The sequence below is a fragment of the Rhinopithecus roxellana genome, chromosome 8 (genome assembly GCF_007565055.1).
Source record: "Rhinopithecus roxellana isolate Shanxi Qingling chromosome 8, ASM756505v1, whole genome shotgun sequence".
Lineage (NCBI taxonomy): Eukaryota > Metazoa > Chordata > Mammalia > Primates > Cercopithecidae > Rhinopithecus > Rhinopithecus roxellana.
This window is the reverse complement of record NC_044556.1, coordinates 58,945,756-58,963,345: the sequence shown is the minus strand read 5'-3', so window position 1 is coordinate 58,963,345 and position 17,590 is coordinate 58,945,756. Positions and strand designations below refer to the sequence as shown.

The 17,590-nt window shown below is 41.7% G+C and overlaps 1 protein-coding gene across 1 annotated transcript; it reads right to left on the bottom strand.

Annotated features, from left to right (window-relative positions):
* Nucleotides 1-677: 677 nt before the first annotated feature.
* On the bottom strand, nt 678-15,072 carry CD5L (CD5 molecule like). Its single transcript, XM_010381254.2, has 6 exons — nt 14,902-15,072; nt 12,628-12,654; nt 9,347-9,667; nt 7,924-8,265; nt 6,715-7,035; nt 678-5,492 (listed from the first exon to the last, which is right to left on the bottom strand). The coding sequence occupies exons 1-6, from the start codon at nt 14,927-14,929 to the stop codon at nt 5,488-5,490; spliced, it is 1,044 nt and encodes a 347-aa protein (XP_010379556.1). The 5' UTR covers nt 14,930-15,072; the 3' UTR covers nt 678-5,487.
* Between the last annotated feature and the right edge of the window lie 2,518 nt (nt 15,073-17,590).

Here is a 17,590-nt window from a genome sequence, read left to right as displayed (position 1 = left end):
TTTAGAGGCCTGTTGCAATGTGAGTATAGTTATAGATCTAGAATCAAAGAAAAGTGGTGGGAGGGTAGGAGTGGGTCCTGAGGAGAATCAACATTGTCTTTTATGACTCTGGGGAGGCCATACAGTTTCCTCAGGCAATGCAAGTTTAGTCCCTCAGATGGAATAGAGAGGTCAGTACCTCTTGGGTGTGGATGCCACTCTGCCAGATGTGGTTAGGCTTCCTTAGAGTTTTCTCACACATCCCCATCCTAACTTACAGGATCTCATTATTTCCCAATCAGTGCCTGCACTTTAACGGTAGATATGCTGAAGTTCCAGGGGGTTAAATTGCTTTGTAGTTTAGCCAGTTGCACAATTAAAATCCAGCATTTGATTTTCAGTAATCTCAACTCTGTAGCTACAGGAGATAAGGGTCTCCCTTCAGAGCACATATAAAAGTTTTCAGGTGACTAATGTGGTAATTGAGCTGTGAATTCAAATCCTGAGCTCCTCTTTTTCTTTCACCACTTTGTCCAGTAGTATTAAGAGTAACCAGCTAACCTCATTGCATTTGCTAGTTTTCCAAAAATGTTTGAAAGTATCATAAACATAGTCACTCAGCTTCTTGCTTCTTATGAGTGGTTGATTAGGAATATCTAATGTGTATATTTTTGTATCTTTATTACCAATTCAAGCCATGAACAAACAGTGCTATCTTTATTATTGTAAATAAAGTTACCAGGATTTTTATATCTAATCAGATCATAGAGCCAATTTTAGAAACCCCATAACCAATTCAGAAAATTTATCCTTAAAATTCTGTTCCTCTAGAATCTCTTTCAGTACCAAAATCTGTATTTTGTCAGAGTTCTTCACAGAAACAGAACAAATGGGGTGTGTGTGTGTGTGTGTGTTACAATTTATTTAACATTGGTACACACAATTATGGAGGCTGGGAATCTGCTGTGTGCAATGTGGAGACACAAGAAAGGTGGTGGTGTAGTTCCAGACTACGTCTGACGGCCCGAGAACTAGACTTGATGTTGTAAGTTCTGATCCAACTGTGAAGGCCTGAGAATCAGGGGCACCAAGTATAAGTTCCAGTCCAAGGGCAGAAGAAGATCAATGTTCATCTCATGCAGTCGTGCAGACAGTAAATGCTCCCTTTTTCTGTGTTTTTCTTCTATTCAGGCACTCAACAGATTAAATGATGCTGACCTACACTGGGAAATGCAACATGCTTTACTCAGTCTACTGATACAAATGCTAACTCATCTGGAAACATCTTCACAGACACACCTAAAAATAATGTTTAACCAAATATATGGACACCCCATGACTCCATGAAATGAACATACAGGTAGTTTCAGGGAAAGTATTCATCACAGGTAGTTTCAGGGAAAGTATTAAGGAGGAGAAAAATAACCAAGACAGGGCCCAACCAGAGGTATCTGGATAGGCAGCATAAGGTGGGGTCCAGAGGCAATCATAACTTAGTTGCAAATTCCCATAGTAGAGTAGTTAAAAGTGCTATTATCCCTTCTAGTTTATTATCATTGCAACTTTATTAGCTCTTCCTCATGTTCCATTTTTTTCTAGAACCCAGAAGAAGGTTTATATTTGGCTTCTGCTTCAACCATTTCCCAGTATAACTCAAATTAACCTTTGATGGAGGAAGGGAAGAAATGAAGAGTAAGTGGAGGAGGAGTGATTGAGTGGTTCTGGGTTCTATGTGGAGCAACAACTGAAGTCTCACTTCCTTGCAATGCCCTAGGAAGACAGTGGGACCTCAGAGGGGAGTACCTCTAGGGTGCATCTAGAAAATGTAGACTCCATGGTGCAAAACCTAATAGTCAATTCATCTTACTTGGTCCAACAACGCAGTCGATACATATCTCCTTCTTGAAACACTTTCTTCATTTGGTTTAAATATACCAGTCTCATGCTTACTCCTACTTCACTGTCTTCTACACCTGTGATGGACAGGTCTTATGCATGCTGACAGCTTCCCCACTCAAGTGTCCATGTGTCTTAGCTTTTCTACCTGTAATTTTCACTGTTACTCAGGAGTTCACTCAGCCCATACACAAGGTTTAACACCAACAGGAGCAACTCTCAATCAATGGGATATGAGATTTGGTAGATAAATACTTCAGCTTACTCATTCCTTGATGAGAATATTTTGAAATAATTTTTACACAGTGCCTCAGAAGACCCCCAGTGAGATGGAGACTCGGTTGCCCCTAGCAGTAACCAACTTATTAATGCTCGCTTTATTGAATTTTATTTCTTTCCTACTAACCTTCCTCAGTCTCTCATAAGTGTTTCCTGAAATTATGACCTAATAAAAAATCTGCACCTAAATCCTTGTTTCAAGGGAATCCAAGCTAAAGTTGGATTAAATGTTGGTTCTCTGAGGCTCTGTTCTTGGATCTCCTCTCTTTTTCTGTCTCACTCATTTTCTTGGGACTGAAATCCTTTAGTCTAATGGCTTTGAATACTATGCATGCGCAATGGTTTCCCAGGTTATGTATCCAAGCCCAGACCACTCCTCTAAACTTTTATCTCCACATGGAGATCTAATAGGTATTAGACTTAACATGTCTAAACAGAGCTTCTGATAGCTCCTCTCCAAAAAATCTGCTCCTCTGGAAGACTTACCACAATTTAGTAAATCTGATGTGTTAGAGGAAAGGAGAGAAAGCCCATGTGGAGGGAATGTGTTGTTAGAGGACAACAGTAACATGAGATGAGGTTGAAGGAGTAGGCAGGGACCAGATCATGCACAGGCATTTAAGTCAAAGTAAGAAGCTTACATTTAACTCGTGTGCAATAAGAAGCTCTCAAAGGCCCTTTAGCAGGATTATAACCTGATTTAAATTACATTTTAACAGAGAAATGAGACATTGAGAATAATTGAAAGTTCATCAGGTAACAAAGTTGAAGAGGGCTTTTCCAACAGAGGAAACAGGAAGCATGACTCGCTGTCAGTTCTGATTTGCCTATCTTCTATAAACCACCTTCACTAGACCTTTAATTGATCTGTGTTTTAATGTGGAGGCCATGAGCTTTAAATGTCACCTTTGTAAAAGAATTATTGGGCATTTATACAACCAGGTCCACACAAAAGTAATATCTTGGAGTAATAGAAATAGAAATAGGCCTGTGTTTATAGCCCCTGGTCCTTATCTTTTCAGATCCATAAACATGATTTTACAAATGCAATGAGAGTGTATTCATTAGTAATAACTGGGTTTAGCTACTCACCCTTACAAAAAATTAATGAATTATCATTTTATGAATTTAAAATAAATATGTTATCTGGGGTTCTTTTGGTTGGAAGTACAAAAACCAACATAAGTCAATCAAAAACTTCAAAAAAAATTATTATGTACAATACAGAAGTTTGTCGCAGAACTCAAGGCCAGGAATGCCATTTGACCCCAGGAAGAGACAAGAATGAGAAACCAAAAATACTTTCTGGGTTTTCTGTGTGTTTCATCTATGTTCCCCTCTGAGCATCTGTTTCATTCTTACTCATGTATCTCTGTGGAAGGGCTTCCTCTGATTCTCTGATCCATGTGCTAAAGCATTTTCTTCCCTTCTCTGAAGCTAGGTTTCTCTACCTATTTTTCTCTGCTAGTTTTTAAATATTTATTAAACAAATTGAACTACAATGGAACCGCGGGTTAGGATGCAGAAACACACTCCAGTGTCATTAGCAGTCATGGGATCCCATAGCCAGTATTCAAGAGTCTAGCTCTTTCTGTAAGCAATCTGTCTCACATTTCATATCTGCATAATGAGGGTAAACATGACAAGCATGCCCTGAACCTAATGAGTGGACAAGTCTGTCAGCAAATAGTATCAGTTCCATGCATTTCCTTAGGGACTCTTTTTTCAGAGAACCCAGTTATTCCACCATTTCAGCTTCACAATGTCAGAGATTCATTCTCTCGTCAGTGTTTTTCATCCTTCGTTAAAATCTAGTGCCTTAAGAATGAATCCTCTAGGACAGGTAGTGACTTAGGGAATCACAGTTTTGCCTCCGGACTCCCAGCCAAGTGTTGGGCTCTCTCCCTCCCATTCGCCTCCCGTCCCACTGCACCCCTCCTCCCACTCTCTGTCTTTCCTTGACTGTTGAGCTGTTTTGACAGAATTAATTGAGTAAGGAGCCAGAGACCAGTGTGATTCTGGGTTAGAAACATAAACGCACTGGTTAGAAGAAAAAGCAAAAAAATGTCGGATACAGGCACGGCATCAGAGTTGGCTTATCAGACATGTGTTAGCCTGAAGTGCAGGGGCAGCAGAATTGACTTTGGGAACACAGGCTGGAGCAGAAATAGACCGGGAGACTGTTCCACACCCAGAGGACAGCTTTTTACACATATAGTTGTATTTGCTGGAAAGTTCTCTTCTACTTAACCCTGTATGGGAGACTGCCATGGAGAATCTGACACAGCTGCTTCTCCGTGTGCAGAAAGAGCATATCACACAGAGAAGCAACTGTTGAGACTGTGAAATCTGATTTATTATATAAGTGTAAATGTGTAAATGTAGCCATATAATAAGTACTCAGTCTAGCCTCAGAGTCTAAAGTTGTCAATTTTTACAATCAAGTCTTGATTCTCTTATTTCTGCCTTGCCTCAAGCTTACAGGCCCCAAAGACTCAGTTAATTCACTTTCGCTTGGCATAAGACACAACTTTATCCCTCCCTGACCTCTTTCTGCCTCTTTCTTGACCTTTTACCAGTAACCAATTATTTTTCTTTGAATAAAGTAAAATGTATCTTTGACATCCCTCTCGTTAAACGTCAACCATGTTGGCAGGTTGTACAGGGATGGACAACAAAGATTTTTACTGGGGAAATCAGAGGATGAAACATCGTTTTTTAAATGTCATGAAAAGGTCTAGGATTATAGGACACTGCTCTGCTCCTGAAAGAATTGTCTACTTACACTAAGAAATAACAGAATAGTAGGGTGTTACTATTATGATCACCTGAAGCTTGAGGAGACAAAAAGTAGTTCAATCACAAGAATTCTAAGCTTTTCCCCAAGTTTCAAGAAAATGTCTACCCACATTTTCCTTCAAATGTTCCTTTCATTGTTTCATTCCTTTAATGTTGTTTGCAGACATAGATCTTGCCTTAAAAATGGTCTGCACATTCGGTCAAAGTGGCAGGTCTGATGATTCCAGGAAGCTTGGGAAGAGGCATGAAAGGCCAGAACCAACGTCAAGTGGTCAGAGGTGAGCGCAGGACACGTGGAAGCTCATCTTCCCCAGCAAGAGGGAACTCAACAGCTCACATCTACAGGCAGCAATGGGAGCTGCTTGTCCCTGAGAGCAAGGCATAAGCCCAGTATTCAGACTCCTGAGGGGATGAGGGAGTAGTGGCTCAAGCCTGAACCCCAGAATGAGTACAAGGATAATCAGGGCTCAGGAGAACAAGCAGAGGGCAGGTAGGGCTAGTGGGGCCAGGTCAAGCATCAAGAACACCAGGATACTATCCTGTAAAGAGAAGAGGAAAATGCAGTAAGGGTGGGTATAAAGGCCAGGAAGGAATTATTCACTTGAAACTCACATTAGCTAAGGAAGAAGTCTGGGGCTCAACACAGGAAAAAGAGCTAAGCTATGTACAGATCCCACACTGATGTGAGCCAGGCCAGAACCTGGTGCAGTATCCCAGGGACTTACTCAGCTAGCTCCATGTGAGTCACAAACAGTACTGATATCTATTAACATATCTTATCCTCACATAATCACAAAGTCTTTGAGGTAAACTAGACAAGCGTCTTTCTATTTTACCCATGAAAACACTTAGGTTCAGAGGAGTTAAGTGATTAACATTACACAGCTTCAAAGCAGCAGCAGCAGGGTCAAACCCTAGCCTCCTGCAGTTAAATTTATTCTTCTCTGGGCACTAACTGCTTCCCATATTCCTTGATCAACTATCAGTTCTTATCTAGTTCCAGAGTCAGTGGTTTAACCAAGTAGCCCCACATGGATTACATAATGGGGCTTCAGACCCGAGGCTTTTTTGAGTCAGCCACCCAGGGGCTGCACTTGCATTTTTTAACCAAATTGGGACAGGGCTTCTTCCTTCAATCTCCTGAAGAGGTCTGTAGTTCAGGGCTGGTATTGTGGTCTCTCTGATAAGACTCTCTCATGGGCATTCTCAAAAAGCCCTCTACCGTAGTTCCACTCTCACAGACTAATTTAAAATCTAGGAGTGATGACAAATAGAATGAGGTAGAACCATCTTTCATAGTTTAACTTAGAGTTTCAAGGTTAGGGTCATCTAAGAGAATAACCTTGGGTTGAGAGTAAAGACTGTTTATTATGATTCTACTATATGATTTGAAAGCAGTTTTAATGATTTTGAAGAGTTGCTTAGTTTCTCCAACTTTCACTTTATGTTTAGTATAAAGATGTTGATCAAATAATTTTCAAAACACCTCTTGTTTTTACATTCAATACCTGTATGTTCTCACAATCAATACCTGTATAGTGTCAGCCCTACCTCTACACACCAGCCCCAGGAATGAAACCCACCACAGGACCTGGACTTCCAGCCATATCCCTGGAAGTACTTATAGAGCAGGTGATGACTATGAGTAGCTTCATGGCGCTTGTGGAGATACCCTTTTCCCCAGAGTACACCCCCATCATTTCCTCCTCCTTTATCATTCTCCTTGCCAGCCCTTATGAACTCTCCATCTATAGGACTTACCTGAGCAGATGACAGCCACATCTTCCTGGTGGGTGCAGTCGTGATATCCCCAAAATCTGTGCTGGCACTGCTCCAGGGACTGCTCCTCTCCCGAGCAATGAACATCATCCAGCCAGATGCGGCCAACCCCAGGGCCATAGCTTTTCCGGTCTTTGAAGGACGGAGAGAGGGACTTTCCACAGCCCAGTTGCTTGCATACCACCTGGTCCTCCTTTTCTCCCCAATTATCATCACAGACAGAGCCCCATACACCCTTGTGCAGCACCTCCAGTCGCCCAGAGCAGAGCTTGTCTCCTCCTACTAGTCTCAAGTCAAAGGGATCTGCATGATGGGGGAGGAAGTCAGAGGTTGGAGACAGGAAGGGAAAGGAGAAAAATAGATCATTTATTTTTAAAATATTTTCATTTTGTATTCTTTGTTTGTTTTGAGATATCATCTCACTCTGTTGCCCAGGCTGGAATGTAGTGGTGTGATCACCACTCCCTGCAGCCTCAACCTCGAGGGCCCTAGTGATCCTCCCACCTCAGCCTCCTGAGTAGCTGGGACTACAGGTGCATGCCACCAAGTTCAGCTTTTTTTTTTTATTTTATTTTTTAGGAGACAGGGTTCTACGTATGTTGCTCAGTCTAGTCTCAAACTCTTGGGCTCAAGTGCTCCTCCCACCTTGGCTTCCCAAAGTGCTGGTATTATAGGCGTGAGCCACTGCAACTGGCCAAGAAGATCATCTACATCCTCACCACCCCCATAAGCACATTTGAAACTTTCCACCTGTATTTCTGTGATCAGAGCTCCTTCTCTAGCTCTCCATCAGGTTCTAACCCCTGTTGTCCAGGTCGGCTTCCCTCACAAGGATCTTTTCACTTCCCCATCTATTTTATAAATCTAATATTTATAAATGACATTCTAATAAGTTTTAAAAATTGAAGAACTTAACAGATATATAGAAAGATGTGCCTTGTTCCTACAATATAGAATTCAAAATAATAAGAGTTCATATTAATATAGTGCTTAATATTTAAAGCATTTTCAGATACAAAATTTATTATTATTATATCCATTTCAAAAACAAAGGAATTAGTTATCTGCCCAGTTAAATAAGTTTGCAATGGTCCTTTGGTGCATGAGTAGCTCTTTGTAAATACTGTTTGAATGAGATTCCACATAATTAAATCCATAAATAAACCTAGTCTCTGGATGCACAGGCATTACCTTCACATTCGACCCACGTGTCTTCATCATGGATGCAGGTGCTCTTCCCCCAAGACCCAGAAGGGCAATCCTGAAGGGTTGCTTCTCGTCCTGAGCATGACATCTGGCTCAGCCACATGGATCTTTGGCCCTGGGCAGGCTTGTTGCAGCGTTTTTGAGTCAGTACAGCCCTCCCACATCCCAGCTGCCGGCACACCACCTTTGCGGCCCGGAGGCTCCAGGCTGTCTGGCACACACTATACCACTGGTTCTGGTACTTCACTTCCACGCGTCCCTTGCAATGCCCAGGGCCATCAGCCAGCCTGACATTCTCTGGGACTGGGGAGAAAGGGCTCTCTGGGTCTGAGGGGAAAGAAAGAGAGTGTGTCTGTTCCCTGCCAGAACATGGTCTTCTCAGTAAAGGGGGCCCAATGGACCCATCTCTCAGTTCTTGGTGTTCAGTACAAGGCATGCTAAAGTGCTTAACACTGCCTCATAGATGCCTGCTGAAAGAATGAATGAGGGAATTAATGAAGAAAATGTAGTTTCCAAATTCCAAGTTGAATCATTATCATTTCTGTAGCATTTTAGTTTTTCAAATTGTTTTCACGTTCAAGTTGTCATTTGATCCTCACAAGAGATCTTGTATAGACTTTTAAAAATAAATGCAATAACATACAAGATATGTCCAACACCAAATGCCTTTTGGTTCATTGTTGGCGCTGCAAACTAAATATATCAGATTAGTGCTCCCAACCCTCAATCTTTCTAAAAAATAGGACTGAGTCTTCAATGTCAAGGCAAAAGGTGACTGTTTCTCTAGAAACAAATTCTGTGGGGAGACAAAGAAAGAGGAGTCATGGACTAGCTCCTCAGTCACATCGCTGTCTAATGAACAAAAGAGAAGAGACTATTCATACATAGAAAGCAAGTATATGGGGGGAAGTAAAGGAACACAGATCTCTTTGTCTATGTATCTCTCTATCATCTATCCACCTATTAGATTGTGTTAGTTTCCTATGAGTATGTCCTGTCTACCTGACTAGAAGATAAACTCCTGGAAAACTGAGACTATTTTTTAAAAAGCATACATTATACTTTGTGAGCTCATTTCTTCCCCCATAACTCCATGCCCAGCTCCAGATACAAGATACTCTATTCAACAAATGTTTAGTGCATGTTGGCATGTGTGTAAACAAGAGAAACAAGTTCTCGTATAGATTGAAACTAAGTTAAAAGTATTTGCTCAATCAAGTAGAAATAGCAGTTCCAGATGAAGATATTGTTTATCTACAGCACTGACAATTGGGAAAGTGTGAAATGTGGGGGGTGAGGGGCCAATTAGCCATTGTATGAAAGTCTATGGTGGGGAGTGAAGACAAATAAGAGTGGCCACGAGGGGTATGGCAGCTGGTAAGTGGTCTGGGGCCCCTGACATACTCACTCTCACACAATGCCCCAGCATCTTCATTATGTAAACAATTGTAAGCTTCTTCTTGCTCACATTGAGCCAGTGTATCTTCTGTTCCTGTGCAACCGACCTCTTGGATGAAGACCTTTTGCTCGTTTTCTGCTGGTGGCTCATATAAAATACCACTGGGGGTTCCGTTGGCAGCTCCACAGCCCAGCTCCCGGCATACTACAGCCACATCCTTAATGTCCCAGCCATCATCACACACGGTGCCCCACTGGCCATTCTGTTTCACCTCCACCCGCCCTTCACAGCGGTGGAGGCCCCCCACCAACCGCACTCCAGATGGAGACGCTGCAAAGAGATAGGTTATAGCTAGAGACCTGAGAGGAGCTCAGAGGGTCCTTAGGTATGTACTCAGTCAATCTGGGACTCTTCCACCATTCAAATGGTGTAGAGTGTTGGGGAACTAGAAATGAGGGATCAGAAGAAAAGGCGAGGAAGAGGAGCTTCAGAACTCCATCTCTGAGTTCTGGTTCTGCTACAGCCTTAATGGTACCCTGCCAAGAAACTCTACTTCAAGATACCTGGACATGACTGCTGGCATTATCAGATTGAAGATTAAGGAAAAGAGGTTGGTTGAAGATCCAGCAGAGTTTTAGATTCTCTGGAGGTCAGAATCAGAAGGACCTAAAGAGATCACAAAGTCCACCCCATTATTTCACAGATGAGGACAATCATCCTCATGAAAGTGGTGGTCCTATGGCTACATTGTCCAAAAGAGGAAACCCCGGACCCGAACAGAGGTGTAAAGAGAATATCTGTTGTGTTTTTCTCCTTCTTGACTCTGTCTCTCTCCATGGCAGCCAGATTGAGGCAGAGTGTCTATAATTCAGGCTGAACAACCTAACTATCTCTCACTCTCAGTGGCCAATCCATGCCCATCCTTGCTGCTTCCTATAAAATTGTTCCTTGTTCGAGTACCCACCTCAGAAGAAATACAGAGCACTGGGAGAGGGAAGAGTCAGAGTCTCAGAGCCCCAAGAGTTTGATCTAATTCTACGGACTAGAAGCATAAGAGAGGATCCATGGAAACTCCAGATAAGTTGTGAGAAATCTAGGACTTGGTTCAGTTTCATGTCTAGAACTCTGGAAGTAGAAAAGACTAACAGAAGTGAGGTGCGATGGCTCATGCCTGTAATCCTAGCACTTTGGGAGGCTGAGTCAAGTGGATCACTTGAGGTCAGGAGTTTAAAATCAGCCTGGACAACATGGTGAAACCCTGTCTCTACTAAAATAAATAAATAAATAAATAAATAAATAAATAAATACAAAAATTAGCCAGAAATCGCTTGAACCCAGGAGTCGGAGGTTGTAGTGAGCTGAGACCATGCCACTTCACTCCAGCCTGGGCAACAGCGACACTCCATCTTGAAAAAAGAGAGAAAAAGAAAAGACTAACAGAAATTATCTTCCTTCCACCAAGACGTGCAAGGAGAGTAGAGATGGCTGTGTAGGGAGACCAGGGAAGAGCCTATTAGACAGCAAACACTTGTTAGGTGAGTACTATATTTCTGTTTTGTTTGTTTGGTTTTTAGTGAACTCAGAGAACAGCGATGAACAAGAGAGATAGCATTGCTGCCCTCAGGAAGCTTATATTAATCTTGGCAATCCCACCAAGCCTCCTGCAGCCTCAGAGCAATATAGCAGAGGCTGAATTTGCCATGTTTACATGGAGAGAGACAGTTAGCTGACAGAGTTCTGGTGCACCAGGAGAGGCCACGTTTGGACTGGAAGTCTATGGCCTATTGGAAGATGAACAGCTTAATAAGGGCCAACATGGTTCACATGGGATGACCCAGATTGCATGCATGGATGGAATATGACTGCTGAGGACCAGATTTCCCACAGACTGCCTTGTCTCAACTGCACACAAACTCCCCAGAGTTTAGAATCAATCCAAGAGAAGTAGTTTAGTGAGAAAACTCTAACCTGGCTAATTTTAAACTGCATCAGGAAGTTTATGTTTAGTTCATGCATTTTTTTTTTGTTTGTTTGTTTCTTTCCTTTTCTTCCTTAAATTTTTTTGGGAAAATATATATAAAAATGGAGGCTATAGATAGCAATTAAAAGTTAACCATAAAAAATAAGGCTTTTATATAAACCATAAAAACTAAGAAAAGTTTTCATTTTCACACAACTGAGTTTAAGGCTCATAGATCTGGATAAAAATATAATTTAAGAGCAGTTACCCAAAAATGTTTTTGATCTTCACGAGTAGCATGAACCATAAATAATTTTGGGGTCATTGTATCTGAGATTAGAGTTTGGATTGGCATTATTGCATACTACAGGAAATACTAGCTATCAGGATTAACAGTATATTTTCTTTCCTTGCTGATTACAAAATTCTCAATTTTTAATCAGTTTTCATTTTCTATGGGGTAGAAGACTGAAATAGCCATGGGAAAGAAGAAATAAATTTAAAAAAAAACAAAAAATACGTAAACAAGAAATTCAGGGAAAGAAGAAATAAATTAAAAAACAAACATTTTTAAAACAAGAAATTCAGCTTGATAAAAACAGAAGGGTTGAGAAAATAATAATCTGAATGTCCAGATGAGAACCCAGGAAGGTTGCATCCATCAGGGTATAGAATTCTCCACACCAATAGCAGTGTTTCTGGCTGCCCCTCTCTGGTAAAGTCTCTATGATCAAGCAGAAAGGGAGACTGGAGGGATAATATGCAAGAAACGGATAATCCACAACCTGTAGCCTCCCCTTCTATAAACTCATTCTCTCTGTGCACTTTTTCCTTGGGTTTACAATTTGTGCATTACCCAAAGACTCCCTGAGCAGGAAATCCAGCCTATACTCTGCTGGTCAAGCTATGTGCTGCAAGCAACAATGCATTTCTAATTCAAACAAAGATACCATTAAGCCTGGCAGGGGGACCTGGATATACTGGAAACCAACAGGAAGAAACCGAAAGGAAGTTCATTTTTCAAGTATGCCCATAAGGCAGTGAAGTGCATTCTAGACCTGAAATGAACCTAGCTCTTACTTGGATGCTGGCCAAGTGGCCACAGAAACCAAGTAGGGACAGGTGCCCTGCCAGGGTAAACCACCCAAACCCTTCTAAATTCTGGGGGTGGAAATCTGCCCACACAAGACTGACTGGGTGAGGTAGGAAGCCAGAAAGGAAATGTGCTGGGCCTGTTTTGAACCAGTCTTTCTCTGTGGCTCAAGAAGTTTCAAAATTTCCCCTCTCCTGAGCTTGAGGCCTCCCTCTCAGAAACCCCCAAAAATCTTACCTAGGAATGCAGGTCTGGTGCAAATGGCTGGTGAAGAAAGAAGGAAATGAGTGAGGTCAATTTCCAAGACTTTATTCAAAGAACACGACTCTCTAGAAAGCCTTCGCAGAACCGTGTGAGACAAGAGTGGTAGATGCAGCACCTCCAATGTCAGTCCTGTTGGGACCTTCTTCTGGGATGACCATCTTCCAAGGACACAGGGACACTGGCTAGAAATCACAGAGACCAATTCTACCACAGCTAACTGGTTCAGCCTGTTTCCTTCACACACGGTGGTGGATAGATTGGTTTTCTATTCTAGTCAATTAGATTGATTGGTTATTACTGCCTGAAGTAAAAGTGTGGTGATGCAGCCTCTTGGCACAACAAGAAAGAGTGCTGGAGGCCACTGGGAAGATGCACTGGCCAGGGGAGATAAAGATGCCACGGTGAGCAGTGCAGAAAGTAGGGCAAAGGGGCAGGATATGCCTGTGTTCATTGGCACAGCATTTAGACCAGGTAAGCAAACTCTTACTGTAAAAGGCCAGACAGTAATATTTTCAGTTTTGTGGGCCATATAGTGTCTGTTGCAACCACTCAGCTCTGCCATTGTAGCCTGAGGACAGTCTCATGTATGTATGCAAATGAAGATGGCTATGCTACATTAAACCTTTATTTATTAGACACTGAAATTTAAATTTCTTGTCATTTTCATGTGTCATAAAATATTATTTTTCTTTTGTTTTTTTCCTACCATTTAAAATTATAAACCTCATTATCAGCTTGCAGGCTGTTTTAGCTGATTTAGATGAATAGCTCAGAAAGTGGCTCTATATGTAGTTCCAAACCTCCAGATTCCAGCAGCAGCCTGTCTTTAACACATGGGAGATTCTTCCTACAGGATCTCTGTATATTTGGACTCCTTTCTCCATAAGGTCCCTCCTAATGCTGTAGAGAGTCCTGAACCCTGTAACCTTCAGAAGTCACTGAGGCCTATGCGTTTTCAACTGCAAAACACCCACCTCCCCCATCTTACAGGATTTTTCGGAAGGAGCAAATATCTTTGGACCTCCAGCCTACAGTTTTTCAGGCAGATTCAAGTGGTTTACCCTGGAATATTTTCTTTCCTTGGTTTCCAAATAACTTCTCATTACCCTCATTCCCTTAATCTTTAGAATGTGACCACTCTCAGACTCAATGAGGCCTTCTCTGCAACCGTCCAAAACTCAAGGTTATATTATACATAATGGGAAAAATTGCATAACCACCACCCCAGCATGTGTACATGTGAAGGAAAGTGAGCCTGGCGAGCCTGATATGCAGGTGCAAACATGATATGTCCAGTAAGTGACTCTGAAGCTCTGCAGTAGGGTGGGTAACTGCAGAAGGCATGGACCAGAAAGGCTTCATGAAGCATGAGCCTGGAAGACCTAGTAGTATATCCATGAGGGGCAGGACTAGCCGTTGAGTGGTGTGGGGGGTGTATGGATGTTTAAGATGTGGTCAGTCCCTTACATTGAACACAAAAGTGTCCTGTTGAGAGGCTTGCATGGGCTTTGGTGGTGCAGTAGGTCATCAAGACATAAAAGTGGATGTGATTGATTAGTGTAGGGACTTACCAGGCCTTGCTAGATGCTTTATATTAGTTATCTTATAAAAAATACTGCTAAAAACCTCTGAGGAACATAATCTTATCCTCACTTCATAGATGAGAGAGCAAGATTTCAGAGAGGTATGGTAACCTACGAATTCATAAAGCTAAGAAATCAAAAAGGCAGGATTGAAAACCAGGTCTCCTTTGCTCCACAATCACCAGATTAACTAGGTTAATCTCTAGATTACTCTAAGCAATGAGAAACTGCAGAAAATTTTTTTAAAAAATTATATGAAACACTTTTCAGAGGAAACCAGACAATATGATCAATGAAAGGTGATTGTCTTGCAGTTCTACTTCCTTTCCTGGCTCTACTTGCTGCTACCTGGTGCCCATTCATTTGTCTTCTTACTAATAGTACATTTAGAAACATTTATGTAAAAAGAGAAATGGGATAAACTATCATTACTCTGTCATTACAAATATAGGAAAATAGAAAAAAAATCTGATAAAGTGAATTACAAATGTGTATGGATTCAGTGGCTTTTTAAGGATTAGACTAGTTACCAAATGTAGAAAGGAAGGAGAAGCTCACCCTTGAAAAACATCTAAATCTGTTCCAGGTTCACAGGGAGAAAGTTCTCCTAATCAAAGTTCCAGAAAACTCTGAAGCCTAAACCAGCAGGTGCAGAGATACTCACCAAGGATCAAGGAGAATAGTAGAGCCATGACCAAGGCAGCTGAAGATGATGAGCTGAAATGCAAGGCTGGAAGGAGGCCCCCGGGCAGCAATATTTAGTTTGAGCTCCAAATATATTAAGAGGAGGGACAAAGACAGGTCCTTAGTGTGGTCAAAGCATTATCAGATGATCAGAAACCAATAGACTTGGGAGGCAGAACTGACAGAGCTGGACTTGCTGAAATCAGCATGTTCCAGAAGAAGGGAGGTGGCCAGAACTGGCAGAAAATTGCTGAAGACAAAACAGAAACAGGCTGTCATGACTTTGTTCTGCTGTAAGTCCAGCTCTATCCATCTCTGCTATAGCCCTTTTGTTATGTAAACAGAGGAAACATCTCCCACAAGGAAAGGCAGGTACCAAAAATACGGTCATCTCTCAGTAGAAGACAAGGCAGTACTTAGTCTCCAAGGATGGTTTGCAAGGGAAGTAAGTCAATTTTTATTCCTTTACCCAAGAGGGAAGTGTCTAGAAAATTTGGAAGCCAGAAGCCACAGGATAAATGCAGAGTTGCCCTTGGAGGCATACCCCATAAAGCATAATCCATGGTGCCAATCTCCGCATATAGGCCTGACTTTATTGGCTTCAAACCAGCTTTCTCGGTACTAAGCAGAGGGTCCAATATACAAGTTTGTTATTTTTCTATGCTTCTGCTGGTGTATGCCCATCTTTGGAAGCTGGATGGAAACAGATCCCTGAGGCGAGGGGCATCACAATCATTGAACTCAATTGTCTGTAGGTCTAAGACATTATGGACAGAGATTAAGCAGTAAGACCCCCTAAAGCCCCTCTGTCTTGTTATATTATTAAGTACAACTATGCTTCATGAGCTATTCTACTCCAGATTGATCAAGCAATCAATTTTGTATGCTAACATAATCCCTGCATGCCAAGCAGGGTAATTGTTCCTCTACAGTGAGACATTTTTGCTTCTTTGTAATATTCAGGTCACTCAGCAGAAATCTTGGTTCATTGTAGCATTCATTTTTAATCCCGCATTTCTTCACTTACTTAATATTGTATTCAAGGAAAAGTTTTTAGCACTCATGAATGCCAGGTAGTACATGAAGGAACAAGGGATAGTTTTGCACTGTAAAAGTATATGGTCTAGTAGTTGTGATAGCATGTGAAAACTGCTGTTAATAGAGAAAAGTATAAGAAATTTTGGAGGCCAGGCAAGGTGGTTCATATCTGTAATCCCAGCACTTTGGGAGGCCAAAGTGGGAGGATTGCTTGAGCCCAGGAGTTTGAGGCTGCAGTGAGCTATGATCAGGCCACTGCACTTCAGCCTGAGTGATAGAATGAGACTCCATCTTTGAAAACAAAAAGAAATGAAATGAAACTTTGGAGGAAATGGTTACTCTGTTTGGATCTAATCAGAGAAGACTTCACAGTAATGATGATACTTGGAGCAGGGGTTTAGGATGAGTTAAGTGGAGAATCCGAATAGGAAAATATTTTGCCATGCATATGCAGACAAGTGAAACAACATTACTTATTTAAGGAACCACAGGTAGTTCGGAATGACTGGATTATAGCCTGCTTAGTGATCAGGGGCCAGGGGTTACTGATGTTGAAAGTAAAGACACTAGATGATAAGCAAGTAGCAACAAGAGCCAGATAATTGAGGGTCTATTATGAATGGGTTTGTAAATGCTAACTATTCACATCCTTCCCTCTTTAGATTCTGAAGTGACACAGCAATGGGGACAAAATTCAGAAAAGCTTCAAAATATCATCTTTACTGTTGATGAAGCTACATTAGACTGCCACTGGGATCTAAGGTTCTATGCATTTACCTTCATTCTTCAGGAGCCAGATGTGCACAACTGAGTTTACCCTTGGAAAAGAAAAGACTTTGTGTGGCTTGAGGGAAGACAAACCTATTAGCAAACACAGGTTTCATAATTCAGAAATATATTTTCCTCATTCCATGTAGAAAATTGAGTGAAGGAAGAGGAGAAAAGAAAAAGAAAACTTTTCCCCCCAATATAGTATTTTATGAACAGGCGTGAGAACATGAAGAAAGGAAAAGGAAACTTTTTAGCCAGGAAGGATATTATCCCACAGGACACAGGAGGTCACCGAAGGGTGTTACACATTTGAGGTATGTATTTTGGCTGCAGCACTGAGGAGGATTTGGGATGGAGGAGATCAGTAATGGGACATTAAGACCCATTAAGAGATCACTGCACCAGAGAGAGCAGAGAAGGACTTCAGTAGGAGGTAGAAGAACGTACCTGAAACCTACTGTGTTTGGAGGATAAAAGTTACTTAACATGAGCAAGGAGGCTGGATTGGCTGGAAGCTTCTAAAAAGTGGTAAAGGTCTGAAATAATCACTAAAAGGAAAGGGAGTCTGAAAAAAGACAACTAAACTATCTGTTTTCAGCATTGGGTAGAAAAACTTGCATTTGTAAGCAGCATCCACGTGCCCAGTTGTGGGATCTTCTCAGGCTGCAGTCAGAAGGCTGATGTGAGAGGCCCATAAAGCCAGAGTTCAAGCTGAGGGACCCACCCAACTGGTGTATGAGGCTTAGAGAAGACCAGGACATGGGCTGATGAAAAGTGAAAACAGAAATAAGTTCTGGGAAAGGGAACCTAAGTGAGGGAAGTGCTGGGGAAAAGGAGACTGTTAGAAAGTTCAAGGTATA

What these genes read in the sequence shown, in the direction of transcription:
- CD5L (XM_010381254.2), bottom strand. Translation starts at nt 14,929, where the DNA reads ATGGCTCTACTATTCTCCTTGATCCTTG. An exon ending in TGCTGGGGCATTGTGTGAGA is followed by an intron (nt 8,266 to 9,346) that starts GTGAGTATGTCA and finishes CTTTCCCCTCAG; the next exon opens with ACCCAGAGAGCCCTTTCTCC. An exon ending in CACGTGGGTCGAATGTGAAG is followed by an intron (nt 7,036 to 7,923) that starts GTAATGCCTGTG and finishes CCCATCATGCAG; the next exon opens with ATCCCTTTGACTTGAGACTA.